Source organism: Heptranchias perlo, unplaced genomic scaffold, assembly GCF_035084215.1.
Source record: "Heptranchias perlo isolate sHepPer1 unplaced genomic scaffold, sHepPer1.hap1 HAP1_SCAFFOLD_163, whole genome shotgun sequence".
Taxonomy (NCBI): domain Eukaryota; kingdom Metazoa; phylum Chordata; class Chondrichthyes; order Hexanchiformes; family Hexanchidae; genus Heptranchias; species Heptranchias perlo.
This window is the reverse complement of record NW_027138892.1, coordinates 228,315-246,781: the sequence shown is the minus strand read 5'-3', so window position 1 is coordinate 246,781 and position 18,467 is coordinate 228,315. Positions and strand designations below refer to the sequence as shown.

The 18,467-nt window shown below is 47.3% G+C and overlaps 1 protein-coding gene and 1 non-coding gene across 2 annotated transcripts; one reads left to right on the top strand and one right to left on the bottom strand.

The window, feature by feature from the left end:
• Nucleotides 1–1,372: 1,372 nt before the first annotated feature.
• On the top strand, nt 1,373–1,444 carry trnad-guc (transfer RNA aspartic acid (anticodon GUC)). Its single transcript has one exon. It is a non-coding gene; the product is annotated as a tRNA-Asp (tRNA).
• Nucleotides 1,445–12,134: 10,690 nt separating this feature from the next.
• Nucleotides 12,135–14,524, bottom strand: LOC137309365 (zona pellucida sperm-binding protein 3-like). The gene is made up of 6 exons (XM_067977615.1): nt 14,381–14,524; nt 13,367–13,482; nt 13,176–13,279; nt 12,907–13,084; nt 12,695–12,821; nt 12,135–12,614 (listed from the first exon to the last, which is right to left on the bottom strand). Exons 1-6 carry the CDS (start codon nt 14,522–14,524, stop codon nt 12,531–12,533), a joined length of 753 nt encoding a protein of 250 aa, XP_067833716.1. The 3' UTR covers nt 12,135–12,530.
• Between the last annotated feature and the right edge of the window lie 3,943 nt (nt 14,525–18,467).

Genomic DNA, 18,467 nt, shown 5'->3' with positions numbered 1-18,467 from the left:
CTTTTATTTCTCTTTTTTCTTCTGCCTTTTTCTCTGGAATTTGTCTCTCTCGGTGCCGGGAGACCATTTGATTTGAGGCATTTGTCCTGAACTGATGTCTTTTCCACATCTCGGGGCGGTCAGACCCGCTCTGTCTGTTACTACTTGTGACCATTGACGGGAACAGGCCGCGAGTTAAACGTTTATTAGCAAACCGACAGAGAGAAAACACAACGGGAATCAAACTCATTGGGCATGATTCTATCGGAGGGTCATGGGAGGTCGTCAGGGGTCATGGGTGGGTCAATCATCGGAGGGAGGGCTCAGTCATCGGGGGTCGGGGGTCGGTGGTCATCGCGGGGGTCGGATATCATGGGGTTCGTAGCTCGTGCAGGGGTGTCGGAGATTTGGAGGGGGTCGGCCGATCACCTGTGTGGGATCACGGCAGGTTGGCTTGTTGGGCCTGCGGAAAGCACTCCTGCTCCTTCGGGCCCACAAGCTGTGCAATAAAGGCACTTAACTGCTGTTTCGGGCCTTCTCGCCTCCTCTCATGTGGTGTGAAGGAGAAGGCCCAGGAATCCTGACCCCAAGAGTTTAAAATAAAATAGCTGTAAAAATGGAGGCCCACATGCCAGCTACATAAACACTCACACACAGACATATACACACAAACATACACACACCAATAACATAAAGTACTTGACAAACAGTGGAAGCAGCATGCTGCAGATGGAGCTCAGCGATCCTACAAAAAACGGACCCGATCAAAGCTCTGCAGTCCTGCCGCACCCATTTGTGAATGATGGTGGATAATTAAGAGACAATTTGAGGACTGGATGCAGAGCAATTGTGATTTTTACTAACTGGTGGTTAAGGTGACAGATTAGAAATTCATTCATTTCTCCCGCGCAGGTTCAAATCTGACAGACTTCAGATCCCGTCATTCATCAACCTGTTTCATCACTGCGTTTCAAAATTCAAATTCAAATTCCCCAGCATTGAGTACCTCGAGTTTTATGCTTATTTTAATTGATCTGCAAGATTTCACGAAATCTACGACAGAAATGGAACAAAAATCAGCCAAATTATCCATATTCTGACTCTCAGTATTTCTGAGTCAATCCATGTGTATGTGTGTCTGTGTCTGTCCGTCTCTCTGTGTATGTGCCTCATATTTTCTATATTTTCCTGAGAAGATCTGTCTCTTTCTGTCTCACTCTCTCCCGCGTTACCCACATCATTATCCAACATGAGATGGAAAAGAGGTCGGTAATTTTTCGTTCAACAGTGGTCCATGGAAAGTCAAACAAACTGTCATCAAATGAACAGTTCAAACAGATTCACTGAAAAGTGAAGCATCTTTGGTGAATATACGGTAAATGTCTGTACCAATTCCTCGTTAGTATAGTGGTGAGTATCCCCGCCTGTCACGCGGGAGACCGGGGTTCAATTCCCCGACGAGGAGGTTATTGCTGCTTTCGAAGCTTCACTTTCATTTCTCTGCAATATTGGATGTTGAAAATACAATGAAAAACTGACTCGGCCTTTCCCACTTCTGCAAATTGATTTCACAGCGATTTTAAATATCTGCTCTCTGCCTCACGCTTCAGCTCGATGTGAGAACCACAATGATGGGCAAGAAATAAAACGCAGAATCGCGCTGTCACCAGCCTGAAACAGAGAGAGACAGGTCTCGGAACAGGCGCAGACATGAAAGATCTCACATACAGCAATGAAAAGGATGCACGTTTCAGTGAATCTATTTTAACTACTTCTTTGATGACAATTTGTTTAACTTTCCACATGCCACTGTTGAAAGAAGACTTACTTTCTATCTCTTTATTAGTCAAGATCCAGACAAAAATTATTTGGGGAGCAGGGAAAAAGTGACAGATAGAAAGAAAGAGAGAGACACTCAGAAACGCATATAACAAGTGAGACAGACATAGTCATATTCACACATACACAAACATTCCTAGCTACATAAAGACATACACACACCAATAACCTGAAAGTAACACAGGACTACTTGACAAACAGTGGAAGCAGCATGCTGTGGATAGAGCTTAGCGATCCCACAAACAACGGATCAGATCAAAGCTCTGCAGTCCTGCCACACCCATTTGTGAATGATGGTGGATAATTAAACAACTAACGGGAAGAGGCTCTATGAACATCCCCATCCTCAATGATGGTAAAGCCCAGCACGAGAGTGCAAAGTTTTAGAAACCATCTTCAGCCAGAAGTGCCGAGTGGATGATCCATCTCGGCCTCCTCCCGAAATCCCCACCATCACAGAAGCCAGTCGAACATCGAGGTGAAGAGTGACGCTGAGAGCAGATTTTAAAACCGCTGGAATATCAGTGAAATTAAATTGGGGAAAGTGGGAAACTCCGAGTCAGTTTTTTACTGTATATTCCGCATCCAATATTGGAGATAAAAGCTTTTGAAGGCGGCGAAAGTTTAATCTCCTCGTCGGGGAATTGAACCCCGGTCTCCCGCGTGACAGACGGGGATACTCACCACTATACTAACGAGGAACTGCTGCATTGACTGTGCACTCATCACAAATGGCGTTCGACATGCTTCATGTATCAGTGCATTTCTTTTAACTATTTATTTGATGACAGTTTGTTTCATTTTCCACGGGCCACTCTTGAAGGAACCTTTTACATTTCCTTCTCTTTGTTAGACAACCACAACTGACTCTGTCTTTCTTTCGTTCTTTCTGTCTCTCTTATCGTGGTGAGTTGCCCCGCCTTAGTCCGGGGTTTAATTCCCCGACGGGGAGGAAGCATTTATCAGACGCCAACTTTTAATTTTATGTCTTCGCCGAGCTTCTTCCTGAACAAAAACTGCAGAGCAAAAAAACAGGTGATTGTCACTTTCAGAATATTATTGTACGGAGACTATTTGAGGACTGGATGCAGAGCAATTGTGATTTTTGCTAACTGGTGATGAAGGTGACAGATTCGAAATTCATTCATTTCCCCCGCGCAGGTTCAAATCTGACAGACTTCAGACCCCGTCATTCATCAACCTGTTTCATCTCTGCGTTTGAAAATTCAACAAGTTTCTTGTAGAATTAATAATTCTTAAGTGAATTGAAATTCCACGATGTTGAACACCGCGAGTTTTATGCTCATTTTAATTGATCTGCAAGATTTCACGAAATCTACGACAGAAATCGAACAAAAATCAGCCAAATTATCCATGTTCTGTATCTCTGTATTTCTGAGTCACTCCATGTGTATGTGTGTCTGTTTCTGTGTGTCTGTGTCTGTTTGTCTGTGTATGTGCCTCATAGTTTCTATGTTTTCCTGCGTAGGTCTCAGTCTCTTTCTCTCTGAACAGAGTGAGACAGAAAACTGCTCACTATTCCAGGATCATCCTGGAATCCAAAGATATCCCCTGTATCTCTTCTCGACCACAAACCGTCTTCTTGCACCCCCTTCCCCCTCCACACTCACCAAAAAAATTGCGAGGAGCTCCTGGACTATTCTGTCACAAAGATTGAGACCATCCGTTCAGCTGCCGCTCCGGTGGAAAGCTCTCCACTGGATCGGCATACCGAGCGCAAAAGAAGATGGAGTGGTTGTTGGAGGCCAATCATCTCAGCCCCAGGACATTGCTGCTGGAGTTCCTCAGGGCAGTGTCTTTGGCCCAACCATCTTCAGCTGCTTCATCAATGACCTTTCCCCCATCATAAGGTCAGAAATGGGGATCTTTGCTGACGATTGCGCAGTGTTCAGTTCCATTCGCAACCCCACAGATAAGATGCAGTCCGTGCCCACATGCAGCAAGACCTGGACAACATCCAGGCTTGGGCTGATAAGTGGCAAGTAACATTCACGCCAGACAATTGCCAGGCAATGACCATCTCCAACAAGAGAGAGTCTGACCACCTCCCCTTGACATTCAACGGCATTACCATCGCCGAATCCCCCACCATCAACATCCTGGGGGTCACCATTGACCAGAAACTTAACTGGACCAGCCATATAAATACTGTGGCTACAAGAGTAGGCCAGAAGCTGGGTATTCTGTGGTGAGTGACCCACCTCTGGACTCCCCAAAGCCTTTCCACCATCTGCGAGGCACAAGTCAGGAGTGTGATGGAATACTCTCCACTTGCCTGGATGAGTGCAGCTCCAACAACATTCAAGAATCTCGACACCATCCAGGACAAAGTAGCCCACTTGATTGGCATCCGATCCACCACCCAAAACAGTCACTCCCTTCACCACCGGCGCATCGTGGCTGCAGTGTGTACCATCCACAGGATGAACTGCAGCCACTCGCCAAGGCTTCTTCGACAGCACCTCCCAAACCCACGACCTCTAACAGCTAGAAGGACAAAGGCAGCAGGCGCATGGGAACAACACCATCTGCACGTTCCCCTCCTCGTCACACACCATCCCGACTTGGAAATATATCACAGTTCCTTCAGCGTTGCTCAGACAAAAACCTGGAACTCCCTACCTAACAGCACATTGGGAGAACCTTCACCATACGGACTGCAACGGTTCAAGAAGGCCGCTCACCACCACCTTCTCAAGGGCAATTAGGGATGGGCAATAAATGGTGGCCTCGCCAGCGACGCCCACATCCCACGAACGATTAAAAAATACAATAATGGCGCGGGTGGGATACAAAACCATGGGTGCAGAGCACAGTGGATTAGCAGTCCGTTCCCGTAACCACTCGGCCACCTTGTCGCATGAACAGTGCAAAGAAAGCCCTTTTATTTTGTAAAAGCAAAAGTCTTGGACTGAAAGGTCAGTGTAAGAAAGCCGCTTTTCAATCACCAGTTCCCAGATTCTGAGGGCAGCAGAGGTGACATGGTAGTGTGGCTGAGCGGTCGAAGGTGCTGGATTGAGGTCCCAGTTTCTGTGGGCCGTGGGTTTAAATCCCACCGCTGCTCCAATTTGAGGTGCTGGTTGTTTTGGTCTCATCGCTCAGAATCCTTCTTTTCGAAGCAGCGCCATTGCTGTTGTTCGGGCACAACTGCCACACCTGATGTCCCTCGTCGTGATCGTTTTGTGGTTAATATTCTGCGTTGTGGTCGCAGTCACCTCCGTGCGAATCCGAGTCTCCACAGAGTGTCATTTACCGATTTTCTCCTTTGCCACATATGCTAAGAGAATGCAGCAAGAAATCAATCTTTCGCACAAGAAATAATATTATTTTGGTGAAACCTTTTAATTCCGTCAAATCCCAGCACTCTCACATGCCTGTACTTGATGTTCCACAGTTCAAACCCGCCTCTTCTCCCAGCTTTTTCTTCCTTCCACAGTCAATAGGCCGCCTTGACTTTCCTCCTTCTATTTCATGGACACTTTCCTGCTCCATTGCCGACTCTAACATTCACTTTCGCGATCGCACGCCTTTCAGTTTGTTCTGCTCCGACCGCTGTTTCTATTGGGCACATGTCCCATTCGCACCAATGTTCATTTGTGCCTTGAAACCAGTCGACACATTTCGATCTGCGTGATCGCTCGACAGACAAACACGACGAAAGCAGGGCTGGTCTCTGGAAAGACAGCCGCCCGAATGTTCACGAAATTTACTTGGGGAATCTTGTGATCCAGGGGATGGTAACTGAAGAACTGGTTTTTGTTTTGATGCTTGTTGGCTCTTTTCTCTCAGCAGTTGAGTTGCGTGAGTGACGGGCAGCGCAACAGAGCTGCGAATGGCGGTTGAAAGGTGCACATTTGGCAAGTTGGGGCGGTGCAGTAAGATCGGAAGTGTTCCGCCTTGATCTTAATAGTTCTGTTGAAATTTGTGATTGAATCGAGTAGAGGATAAATGTAAAGAGCGCCTGTGGGGAAAAAGGAGCGATTACAGGCCATGAGAGAAAGGTCTTTCAAATTCTCGTGCCGCAGGACGCTGTGTGCGGAAACGGCAGATTTTAAAGCGCGTGTGTCGGAAAGTAAAGTGCGATCTTGTGTGTGAGAAGAGCACAAGAAAGTTGTGCTTGAAGCTGCGCCCTTGAGGCAAGTTGCAGGTTGTCAGGAAAACTGCTATCGTGAAAGCTCAAAAATAAACCCAGAAACTGCTGGCAACACTCAGCAGGTCAGGTAGTATCTGTGGAGAGATACTCGCTTTACCGGGGGCGTCATTGTGCACTTTGATTAATACTAAAGACCTGTACACGATGGACGGGTTGCACCTCAACAAGGCTGGGACCAATGTCCTCGTAGGGATTTTACCCTTGACTTATCAGCGAGCGATACCGGCCTTTACTGGGCCTCAGCTATTTACAATGTATATGAGTGTAAAAAGATCTCTGACGCTAGCTACGTGGGAAAGTGAGCTGTGAGGAGGACACAAAGTGTCTGCAAAGGGATACAGTCAGGTTACGTGAGTGGACAAGGTGGCAGGTGGAGTATAATGTGGGGAAATGTGAGGTTATTCACTTTGATAGGAAGAATAGAAAAACAAAATGTTTTAAAATGGTCAGCAACTATTGAATATTCATGTTCAGAGAGACTTGGGTGTCCTGGTGCAAGAAACACAGAAAGTTAACATGTTGGTACAGCAAGCAATTAGGAAGGCAAATGGCATGTTGGCCTTTATTGCAAGGGGGTTGTAATACAAGAGTAAGGAAGTCTTGTTGCAATTGTACGGGGCTTTGGTGAGACCACACCTGGATACTGTGTACAGTTTTGGTCTCCTTATCTAAGCAAGGATAAACTTGCCTGAGAGGCGATGTAAGAAAGTTTCACTTGGAGATGAGGGTGATGATGCCTTTCCTCGTGGACTCTGCCATGCTGTCTGCCAGAAGCATATCCCCGTACACTTCCAGTCGGTCTGGGTCTATCCAGTCCCACAGAGCCAACGGCAGTTTCATGCCAGAGCGCCAGTACCGAATCTGCCCCGGTGACGAGGAGGTGTCGACATATGTCTTCACCGCCTGGAGGTCATTTGGTGGGCGGATCGCCCGCCGTTTATACAAACCGCGGGAATTTCCCTGCCGTTCATTTCAATGGGAATCAGAATGGTCTTGGGCTGTAGCACAAAGTGGGTGATAGCGGATAGGCCTCCCATCACACATCCCACCTGATATTCAGTTCCCTTGACTTCAGTGGGACTTGACTGAATATCAGGAGGAAGCTTCAGCGAGCGATACCGGCCGTCAGGCGGTACCGTCCAGGAAGAATTCCTGCCCCAGGTGGTTTTAATAACGAGCGGTCAATCTGCAAGGCCAGTTTTACACCAGATCACCAAGCGGAAAATGTACCCCAGAGAGTCTGTAATTATTCGTTCTGGGAACTGAAGTATATAGAAATTTAAGACAAGAAATTTTCTGAATTTGTACATTTCCTGTGACCAGAACCACGACCATCTCCTGTGGAACAAACGGATTTGTGTTAACATTGCAGAGAATCCATTGGAAATCCACATTGTGAATTGAAACATTCAGCATTGTACAAATTCCGGATTGGTGTCGGTCATTCAAACATTACCACAGACACTCGTTTTATTTCATCTTATTCATCTCTTTCCCACCGTGAGATAAATATCTAACCCTCTGACACCAAAATCAACGAGCGACTTATGTTTTCATCACGTTCATCGCGAAGAACTAATGGATCATCTTTAGTACAGCTGATTCAGACACTCTGAGAGGTCTCTTTGGGCCTCTGTGAATGATCAATGAATGGATTGAAAAGGGCAGGTCAGTTAAAATCTGATTTTTTATCGTATTAACAAACAGCCAAGTGATGAGGAGATTCTAATTGCCAGTTTAGTGCAGACACCATGTGATGAGTTCAGCACTCACTCGAAAGCAAACTGAGAGCTGGTCTGTTTCTGGCTCTGTGATATTGGAAGGAGTGACTGGTTGTGTTTCAGGGGTCTGTGTTGTGCTGATGACTGGAGCAGAAAAAACATCTTTGGGCTGAAATCTACACCTGATTCTTTGATGCCTCGTGTGTTTGGACCTTTTGAACATCTGCTTTGCTCAGACAGCCTGCCATTGTCCTTCTTACAGAAACAAATATATGGAAAATATACAATCCTAGAATCTCACAGCACAGGAGGCCATTCGACCCATCGTGCAGTGGCCAGCTCTTTGAAGGATGTAACCGATTACTCCCATTCTCGTGCTCTTTACCCATAAACTTTGTAATTTTTACCTTTTCAAGTATTTATCCAATTTTCCTTTTAAAGTTACGATTGAATCGAGCTCCACCATCCTTTGAGGCAGTGCGTTCCAGATCATAACAATTCGCTGTGTAAAAAATCTCCTTATCTCCCTTCTCGTTCTTTTGCCAATCATCTTAAATCTGCGTCCGTTGGTTGCCGACCCTCCCGCCAGTGGGTGAAGTTTCTCCTTATTCACTCGATCAAAACCCCTCTTAATTTTGAACACGTGGATTACTTCTACCCTTAACCTTCATTGCTCGAAGCAGAACAATCCCAGGTTCTCGAGTCTCTCCACACAACTAAACCCCATCCCTGGTATAATTCTGGGAAATCTCCTCTCCATCCTCTCCAAGACCTTGACCTCCTTAATAAATTATAGTGCCCAGAATTGGACACAATACTTCAGATGAGGCCTGAACAATGATTTTTAACGTTTCACATAACTTCCTTGCCTTTGTACTCTATTTCTCTATTATTAAGCCAAGGAACCGGATGCTGTTTTAACGGTTTCACCAACTTGTGCTGCCGCCCTCCGCTCTAATCCCATTGCCCGTCTCTCGGTCCTGTCCCCGGGCTCGGGGACTCTCGGCCGGTCCAGGGCCCTTTAAGAGGGACGCGCCACACTGCGCATGTGCGCCGTTTATTTAAATCAAACCGCGCGATTCAAAGGAAAAGTGACGTCAGTTTCCGTCACAATAAAAACCGCTCGTTCTCAACCGAAAAAACGGAAAGTTTGTCTCGCGACACAACAGGAAGCGGTCGCTGATCCGGCGGGTGATGTGCGCATGTGCGAACATTCTCCCAGAGTGCAGCGCGGCCTGTCTCACAGATGGGGCCTTTTCTCTGCCGCTCTGCATTGTGGGAGATTCGGCCGCCATGACGGGCCCGGGTCACCGAGTTCATCCAATCACAGGTGAAGCTTCCCGGATTGGTGGAACCGACAGAGTGCAGGTGGTCTGTGGAGCGAGAGAATCTCTGAGAAGAGGGGCAGCCAATTGGGGAAATCACAGGAGGTGGTGACCGGTCATAAACCCAATCGGTGAATGACGGATTGAACCAAGGAAAGGAATGAAGAAACTCGACTGGGACCTGTGGGAACAGGCGGACTAATAAATTTAACCCGTGTCCAGTTCAGGTCACCACATTACAGGAAAGATGGGATTGCACCAGAGAGGGTACAGAGGAGATTTACAAGGATGGTCCAGGAGTGGAGACTTTTAGCTATGAGGAAGGATTGGATCGGCTGGAGTTGTTTTCATTGAAACAGAGGATGCTGATGGGGGATTTAATTGAGGTGTATAAAATTATTGGGGGCCACGCGGACTGCGTCACTTCAAGGCGGCAACTCACCCCCACCTTCTCAAAGGCAAATGGGATGGGCAATAAATGCTGCCCTTGCCAGTAACACCCACATCCCATGAACAAATAAAAAAAGAATATGAAGGTCCTATATCCCTTAGCAGAGAGGACAATAACCAGGGGGCATATATTTCAAATAATTGGAAGAATTCGAGGGGATCTGGGGATATTTTTTTTCACCCAGAGGGTGGTGTGGGTTTGAACCTGACTCGCTGAAAGGGTGGTAGAGGCAGAAACCGACATCGCTTTTTATAAGTACTTGGATGCGCACTTGAAGTCCCGTCACCTGAAAAGGCTGCGGACCAAGACCAAGAGTGCGATTCGGCTGGATAGCTTTTTCAGCTGGCACAGACAATGGGCCGAATAGCCTCCTTCTGTGCTGTAAATTTCTATGATTCTATAACCCCTAGGTTCAAATGTAACATGGCAAAAGATACATGTCTACGGTTCAAAAAAATATCTTTATAGGGAGGGGACAATGTAGAGTTCTGCCCGAAAATGTTGTTCACACAGACTCCATGAATTATTTTAAATGGGAATAATAGTGGAGGCACCTTGGAACAGAGGAACATTAAATTGGATGAGGGGGCGAGAGGAAAGTCACCTGTTTCTGTCCTGTAAGATCCTAAGCTTCATTCAGAATGAATTCATGAAGCATTTCTACATGGTATTTTGTTGCAACATTTTAAAAATACCCCAAAGTAGTTCTCCTGGTGTCCTGGTCAGTATATCCAGTTTGTAAAGCCTCCCTGAAATGTTTACATGTAAATCAGACAAGAGTCAGAAGAGGGTAGGATGGCCCTACACTACACTACAATGTATTGTCATCTATTGGGTTTAATGTTTCCTAACATTATTTATCAATAGTGTGAGGAAGCTGAGAGTGAAAGTGAGGAGGGGCCGTCTGACTGCAGTTTCCACTGGAAGAAAAATCACCTTGTGTGTAGTGAGCAGAAATGAATTGCTATTGTTAAAAGTTCCCACTAACTTATTATGATTCTACTGCAACAGAACGAGCCTGGATCTCCTGCTATGTTTAAACACTAAACTTCAGTGATTATAGCTCAAGTAAAATATTACCATGATTTGATTTAAATGGAGGAGTGGTTTCCACCCGCCAAAGAATGTTGTCTGAAGCGAGGATGTTTACTGCTAACAGCTCCCATCCTGTTTAATAAACCCCCTGAATGTCTGATTTACCAAAAAGAAAAACCCAGCTCAGTAAAGATAAACAAATATGCTCTTATTAAATCTGAAGAACATTTTATGAACAAATTTCAGTATTTCAAAGGCAAGGTTGTCCCAGACATGGATTGTACCCAATTCACTGTAAAGTTATAAAGACACAGCCAGTTTAACGGCCAGGGGACATAACCTCGAAGTTCGAATTAGGACTTTCAGGAATGAAGTTAAGAGACACTTCTACACACAACGAGTGGGAGAAGTTAGGAACACTCTTCCACAAATGGCAGTTGATGCTAGCTCAATTGTTAAATCTATTATCTCAGGTTAAAATTTTGTTAATCAAAAAGGTAAGGGATATGACTAAGGCAGGTATATGGAGTTATGTCACAGATCAACCATGATCTCATTGAATGGTGGACCAGGCGAGAGGGGCTAAATGGCCAACTCCTGTTCCTATTGCCACCCCTCAAATATAGTGAATGATAAACAATAACGTAATCTGAAAAATAGCACTAACTACTTACAATACAATCCTGAGGGCCTGCCGTGAGGGGAAGCTGAGGATAACGAAACTTCAGTCTGTGCTCACGAGAAGACAGGTGAAATTCAAATCCAACAGAGGTAAATCACAACCGCTGGGCTCCCCGTCCCTCGCACTCTGCCTGTACCCAATGAGCACAACATTGCCCCCTGTGAACATTAATCTTTACACTGGGCATTGGAAATTTACTTGGAGCCCCAGCCCAACAAAACAAAGATCTTCACACCAGGGACAGAGATCTTCAATCTTGGAAGAGAGTTCAAGTCCACCCACTTTCAATCCTATTGGTATTTGGACAATGAGCTCCAAATGGGAAAGTTTAGGAGTTTGGAGCCCATGTGCGGATTCGAGTGATCAATGGCCACAGAGCACCAAGGGAATGATTGTGCAGTCAACCACCCGGCACCAGTACTTCAGGCCAGTCCCACTGTCCCTTCAGAGCTCATTGACCTGCACAATGAGGGCCTGGCAAGCCTTCACCCATTGCTGCAGCCATCCCTGGACTGGGCCTGGATACACTATTACCAGCCATTCTGCCACTAGTTACATGGACCCATTTCAACCCATTTCACTAACAGGAGGAACTGACGGAGGAGTGCAGTGTGTTACTAACACGGTATTGAGCACTCATTGTGTCGTTCACTGGAGACAGTGAGAAATGAGCAACCAGCCATGAGAAGATACAAGTGGTCACTGCTTTATTGGTCATTTGATAACTAGTTAAACTGGGTTTGCTTGTGTTTCCTGTTCAGGAACAAGGCAATCCAAGAAGCAGAGATCAGAGAGACAGCGCTCACAGTCAGGGCCAAGATCAGGACCACCTCAGACGCCACACGTATAAAGCAACAAGAAACCAATGGTTAGTGAAGGAAATACTGAGGGGAAAATGGAAACTAGCAGTCGGCCAACTCACCACCTGGAGACCTCTCCTGCATCCTTTGCTCAACATCATTAAGGGGCTCAGTTGCCAGGTCTGTCACATGAGGATCCAGAATGACCAAGGGTCCAAGTGAGGCCTCACCCTCCCACTTCAACTCAGCATCACTCTCTGCAATATCAAACATTCCAGTTAGAGGGTAAAGGGTGACCTCCAACAATCAAGAGGATCAATGTCCTACCAGGTCCAGATACAAGATCCCTCCTTCCTCTGGAATCAACGAGGAAATCCCTTGTGGCACTGCAGTTGCCCAGATGACAACAGGCACACACGTCATTGGTCGATTCTTCCAATGGGGTCCAGCTCAACCAGAGAATCAGTTCATCAACCAGGTTGTCAATCACCCTTTAATCAACACATCCCTGAACGAGAGGGAACTTACATATTCTGGAAAGTACAAGCCTTGTTCATGGAATCTCTCCGATCCACTGCAGCAACTTTCAGGTGACAGGTGATGAAAATCTGAGGGACACATTCAATACAAGTTGTTATTTAGTGACCTCCTCCCAACATGGGGAACCCAATGTTTGGCTTCCTCTTACCAAGGAACGGTCATCTCCAAAGAAGCGGAACGCATCCAGATCAAACTGGAGTTTGTCCAGCTCACGTTCACCTCTTGGCAACACAAAGGTTGAAAAGGAGTCCTCAGCTTTGCTGTCCAGGAGGCAACTGAAGAAAGATTTAAAAAGGGACAAAGTGAATTAAGTGAACCGATTGAGACAGAAACAGCTGGAGAAAGCAGAGAGCTCCTTACCCATGGGAGTCAATGATGTTGTATCTTGGGGTGGAATCCTTGTCTGGGCTCAATGTAGCTGCACAGCTGTCAATGTAGAGCTTAAAGGGCATGTGGTTGGTCATCGAAACAGAGGCCTCAATGTGAATGAGGTCACCCAGGTAGTAGACAGTCGAGGTGCGCTCTGTAAGCCAGTCATCTGAAGTACAAGAGGACAAGGGTTGGAGACAGTGGGTGTAACTCCCAGTGGGAAACGACAGAAAAGCACTCCCCATCCACCCATCACATACCGTTCATAAGACGCAGTGAGAATGACAGAAGCCCTTCTCCAGACTTGGTCGAGCTGAATGGGATCCAGGTGGGCTTGATAGGGTCACTGCTCACATTGCCCTTCCTGAAAGGACAGTGCAGTAATTTCAGGACAACTTCACAGAACTGCACCTGCTGTAGACCTTATTTGCAATAGAGTAAAGATTCTTACCTAAAATAGTGGCACTCAATGGGAATGACTGCTCTATTTGTTCTCACAATAACAGATCCACGAGCATTTGGGGTGTGGTTCAGGTGGGTGGTGTCGACCAGGAAATCGCCAGCCATCTGAAAGACATCAGGTTAAGGAATGAAAAGCTGGTCTCATTGAACAAAAGCTATTTCTGGTCATTTTCCTGCCCTGTTAAGCAGCAGTTTGAGGGGTTTCAGCTGCTCCTCAATGACACATGATTGAAGCAGCTCCACCATTGGCAGAAGTTGCCTGCAGCAGCCTCTGTTACTCTGCTCAGTCCACCTTCTATTACAGGGGACTTCAGGCCTGCAGTCAGAAACCCCTGAAATGATTGGCACTGCCAGATTTGATGAGCATTCTTTCCCATATAGATTAGAGTTTTCACCTTAAGGGGCTCAAGTTACCCCTGATATGGAGCACAAAACACAACATCACTTTTAAATCTCATCTGTGTCCGTGGAATCAATGGTATTGGCAGGTGTAACAACCAAAAGTGGAGTTCCCCTTTAATACATTGTATCCCAATTATTGTTCCACTTGTTTCATCTTTCAAGGCAAGTCTCAACAGGAACTTCCACACTGAACATTCATTGACCACAAGTTGAGGCAACAGGCCTGAATATCCACAGGAAGGAAAGGAAAAGATAAATCAATTGAGGCACAAAAGAACAGAGTGGTTTGGAGAAATGCAGGAGAAGGTTCAAGGTCAATAGAATTGAATCTCAGAGTTAGAGAGTCGCAATGACCCATTTAAGAAAGATGCAGTCCCTCAGTGACAAGTTGAAGTTCTTTTTAAATATAAAGCGAAGATTGACATGTCAACATAAAGAAGTAGTTTCACACAGGGTGATACTTCACAGTGGGCAAAAATTTATACACAGATTTCATTCAGGGATCTCCTCAGTGGCTGGAGTTTCACCCGATGTTAATGAGTTCAGAGTGGGCAGTAATCTTCACAGTGAAATTGGAACAAGAGTTGAGGAATCACATTACCTGCAATCTGCTGCCACATTCATGGAGCCCAGAGTCAAAGAGGACAGTGTGGTTCTGAGAGTAGATCCCAGTTGGCCGACAACCTGCTGTCCCCAGGGTCAGGTCAGTAGCTTTAATCAGTTGCCTGGTTCTAAATAAATCCATGTCTACCCTCACCAGCAGGTTCTGCTCTCCACACTGCACCATCACAGTCTGCAGTGGAGACAGACTTCTCCCCTCAGACACACTGAAATGGGAACCAAAGGGAGGGACAGGGAGAGGGACTCTCTGAGGTACAGGGGTGGGTTTTACTCTTCTCCATGGAAATCTCTGGCCTCCAAACTGTTGCCAAATATCAGAGCAACAAACGGCTCCAACTAACACCAGCACCGAGAACAAACCTCTCACAACAAAATCCCCCATGATACCAAATAACTCAACTATCACTTTACCCACCAACCAGCACCTTCTTTTTTTCTCTTTTTTTTTCCTTTTTTTCTTTTTCTTTTATCACTTTACCCACCAACCAGCACCTTTTTTTTTTCTCTTTTTTTTCCCTTTTTTTCTTTTTCTTTTATCACTTTACCCACCAACCAGCACACTTTTTTTTTCTTTTTTTTGTGTTTTTTAGGCCCCCCTTTTATAAGAAGGGGGGGGGGTGTAGGGTGTGCTTAAGTACTAAAAATCAAATAAAACAAAACCAGGCATCAAATTAAAATTTTATTTTCCTCGTCCAGGATGCACTCCAGCCCCTGCAGTGCCCACTGGTCGCGGAAAGCCTCAAGCGTACCGGCAGACACCGCGTGCTCCATCTCCAGGGCCACCCGGGCGCGGAGCAACCCGCGAAAGAGAGGCAGACAGGCCGAGCACCCGCCCCCACGGACCGCGAGCATCCTGGACCTGTGGATATCCAGGATGCACTCCAGTTTCGTCTAGTTTTCTGGTAAGTCAGTGGCGGGTGGACTCCCTGCCGGAGGAGCTCAGGCCTTTCGCCTGGAGTACCACGCACCTCCGGTACCTGGGATCTACCTCGGCCCTGCCGAGGAAGCCTGGCCGGCGAACTGGGAAGAGCTGGAGGCCAAGGTCGCCGCTCGCCTGGCGCGCTGGACAGGACTGCTCTGAGTGTTATCCTACAGGGGTCGAGTGCTGGTCATAAACCAGCTGGTGGCAGCCATGTTGTGGTACAGATTGGTCACTTTGACCCCACCCCCCGAGTTTGTCGCCAAGATTCAGAGGAAGTTCGTCGACTTCTTCTGGGCCAGAGGGATACACTGGGTCGCTGCCGTGGTCCTGAGTCTCCCGCTTAGGGAGGGCGGTCAGGGGCTGGTGTGCGTCCGCACCCAGGTGGCAACTTTTCACCTTCGGACGCTGCCGCGATACCTGTACGTTGAGCGTCCTCTTAGATGGCGTGCGCTGGCGACGTATTTTTTCCGCCAGCTGCACGGCCTGAACTACGACACGCAGCTCCTGTTCGTCTCGCTGGTGGGCGGCCGCATGTCTTTGCAGGAGCTGCCTGTCTTTTACCAGGATCTGCTCAGGGTCTGGAACATGGTCGCCTCCGGTCGGAGCTCTCGCCCGTCAGGGGTAGCGGCCGTCCTGCAGGAGCCGCTGCTCGGGAATCCGTTCCTCCGCGATATCGGCTTCGGCCACTCGCGGCTGTCGGTGCGGAGGGCCGTGGCCGGTCGGGTGACCAGAGTCAGGGACGTCCTGGATGGCGGAGGGTCGGGTTGCCGCACGGATGTCCTCGTGGCGTGCCGGGGACGCGGCCATCGCCATCCGGGCGTTGAAATCGGCGCTCGGCCCTGACTCCACTCGGGATGTGGAGGCGGCTCAGGCGTGCGGAGCCATCCCGTCCGACCTGACCCCCGTTCGGACGGAGTTCCTCCTCGGCGCCAAACCCCGGAACCTCCCTCGGGGGGCCGCGCCTCACAACTTGAGTCGTCTCTCGGAAATTCCCTCCGTGCCGTTTCACACCGCGCGGAGGGATTTCCTGTACGGGCTGCTCCTGCACACCATCCACTTCCTCGCCCTCGTCTCTCGGCCGGACACGCCCTGGCGTACCATCCTGCCGTCCGGCGGAGACGGGTGTTCCCAGTGGGGGGCTCTCTACTCAGGGATCCTCCCGTGTTCCATCGGGGATCTGGGGTGGAGAGTGTTGCACGGAGCAGTCGCCTGCAACCAGCGGTTACGCCATTTCACGTACACCCAGGCCGCTTGTGATTTCTGCGGCCTGGAGGAGTCCGTGTTCCATCTGTACACTGGGTGTGCGAGACTGCAGCACCTGTTTGATTATTTGAAGGGGCTGCTCCTCATGTTCTGGCTGCATTTCAATCCCACGCTCCTGATCTTTGGCCGCACGGTGAGGAGGGGAGCGGGCAGGTCGGTGGACGTCCTCGTGGGCCTGCTCCTGGGCCTGTCCAAGGTGGCCATCCACAGGTCTAGGATGATCGTGGTCAGTGGGGGCGGTCACTCGGCCTGTCTGCCTCTCTTCCGCGGAATGCTCCGCGCCCGGGTGGCCCTGGAGATGGAGCACGCGGTGTCTGCCGGTACGCTCGAGGCTTTCCACGACCGGTGGGCACCGCAGGGGCTGGAGTGTATCCTGGACGAGGAGAATAAAATTTTAATTTGAACACTTGGTTTTGGTTTGTTTGGTTTTAGTATTTAAGCACACCCCACCCCCCCTTCTTATAAAAGGGGGGCCTAACAAAATAAAAAAAGAAAAAAGAAAAAAAAAAAATCTGAAAGTGAAAAAAAAAGAAAAAAAAAAATCTGAAAGTTTCTCTTTGTTTCAATCTCTTGGAATCATAACTTTGAATTATTTGATAATAATTTGATATTTTCACTGAAGTGGCTTTTCATAATCTGGTCAAGTTTATTACTTGTTAGTGATTGTGATGTTGAGACAATATTCAAAGCAATCAAGTTGTCTTGAGTGAATTTGCAAACCATCCACTGGTCAGAGAAATGGAAATTCCATCCCATGGATGGTGTGAATCGTCCCCAGTTCTAATATCGAGAATGGGTGTGTCTGAGGATTGGCAGCATGGGGGCATCAACTGGGCAAAGCATTGTGGGATGCATCATTTTTAGTTTTGATTCTCATGAAATGTTGTTTGGTAAAATTCAGGATATTCAGCGAGAATGAGAGGCAGTGAAGATTACTGAATGCAATGTCACCCACACAAACATCTCCATTTGTGTCAGCTGTGGCTCAGTGGCAGCACTCTCACCTCAGAGTCAGAAGGTTGTGGGTTCAAGTCATCATCTCGAGATTTGAGCACATCATCTAGGCTGACTAAGGGAGTGCTGGACTGTCGGAGGTGCCGTCTTTTGGATGTGATATTAAATCGAGGCCTCATCTGCTCTCTCAGGTGGACGTAAAATATCCCACAGCACTATTTCGAGGAAGAGCAGCGGAGTTCTCCCCAATATCTGGACCAATATTTATCCCTCAACTAACATCACTAAAACAGATTATCAGGTCAATATTTCATTCCTGTTTTTGGGTCCTTGCTGGAGGCAAATTGACTGCCGCATTTCTTACCTTACAACAGTGACGACACCTCAAAGGTGCGAACTATGCAGCAGTCAAAGCTACCAGATAATCCACACTGACTCGTAAAATTATGGCTCAACAACGTATGAAATGTGGTGACATTGATATCCCAAAAGTGCCTTTAGAGATCATAATATCCTACTATTACAGCACAGAAAGAAGCCATTCAGCCCATTGTGCCTATGCTGCCTCTTTGAAAGAGCTATCCAATTAGTCCCACTCCCCTGCTCTTTCCCCCTTCAAGTATTTATCCAATTTCCTTTTGAAAGTTATTAAATCTGCTTCCACCACCCGATGAGGCAATGCATTCCAGATCAGAACACTGAAAAAAGTTTCGTGTCACTTCTGGTTCTTTTACCAATCACCTTAAATCTGTGTTTGCTGGTTACGAACCGGTCTGCTACTGGAATCAGTTTCCCCTTATTTACTCCATCAATATAAAGATATTAACATGGACTGACTGAAGACGGCAATTCTATCACACCCAGTGCAAGTCACAAGTTCCTAAACTTCACTTGGAAACACTGGATAATTACAGCTACAGCATCAACA

Coding starts and splice junctions, on each gene's coding strand:
- LOC137309365 (XM_067977615.1), bottom strand. CDS start 14,524: ATGGATTTATTTAGAACCAGGCAACTGATTAAAGCTACTGACCTGACC. Junction 13,085..13,175: donor CTCACTGCGTCTTATGAACG/GTATGTGATGGG, acceptor CTTGTACTTCAG/ATGACTGGCTTACAGAGCGC. Junction 12,615..12,694: donor TTGGAGATGACCGTTCCTTG/GTAAGAGGAAGC, acceptor TGTGTCCCTCAG/ATTTTCATCACCTGTCACCT.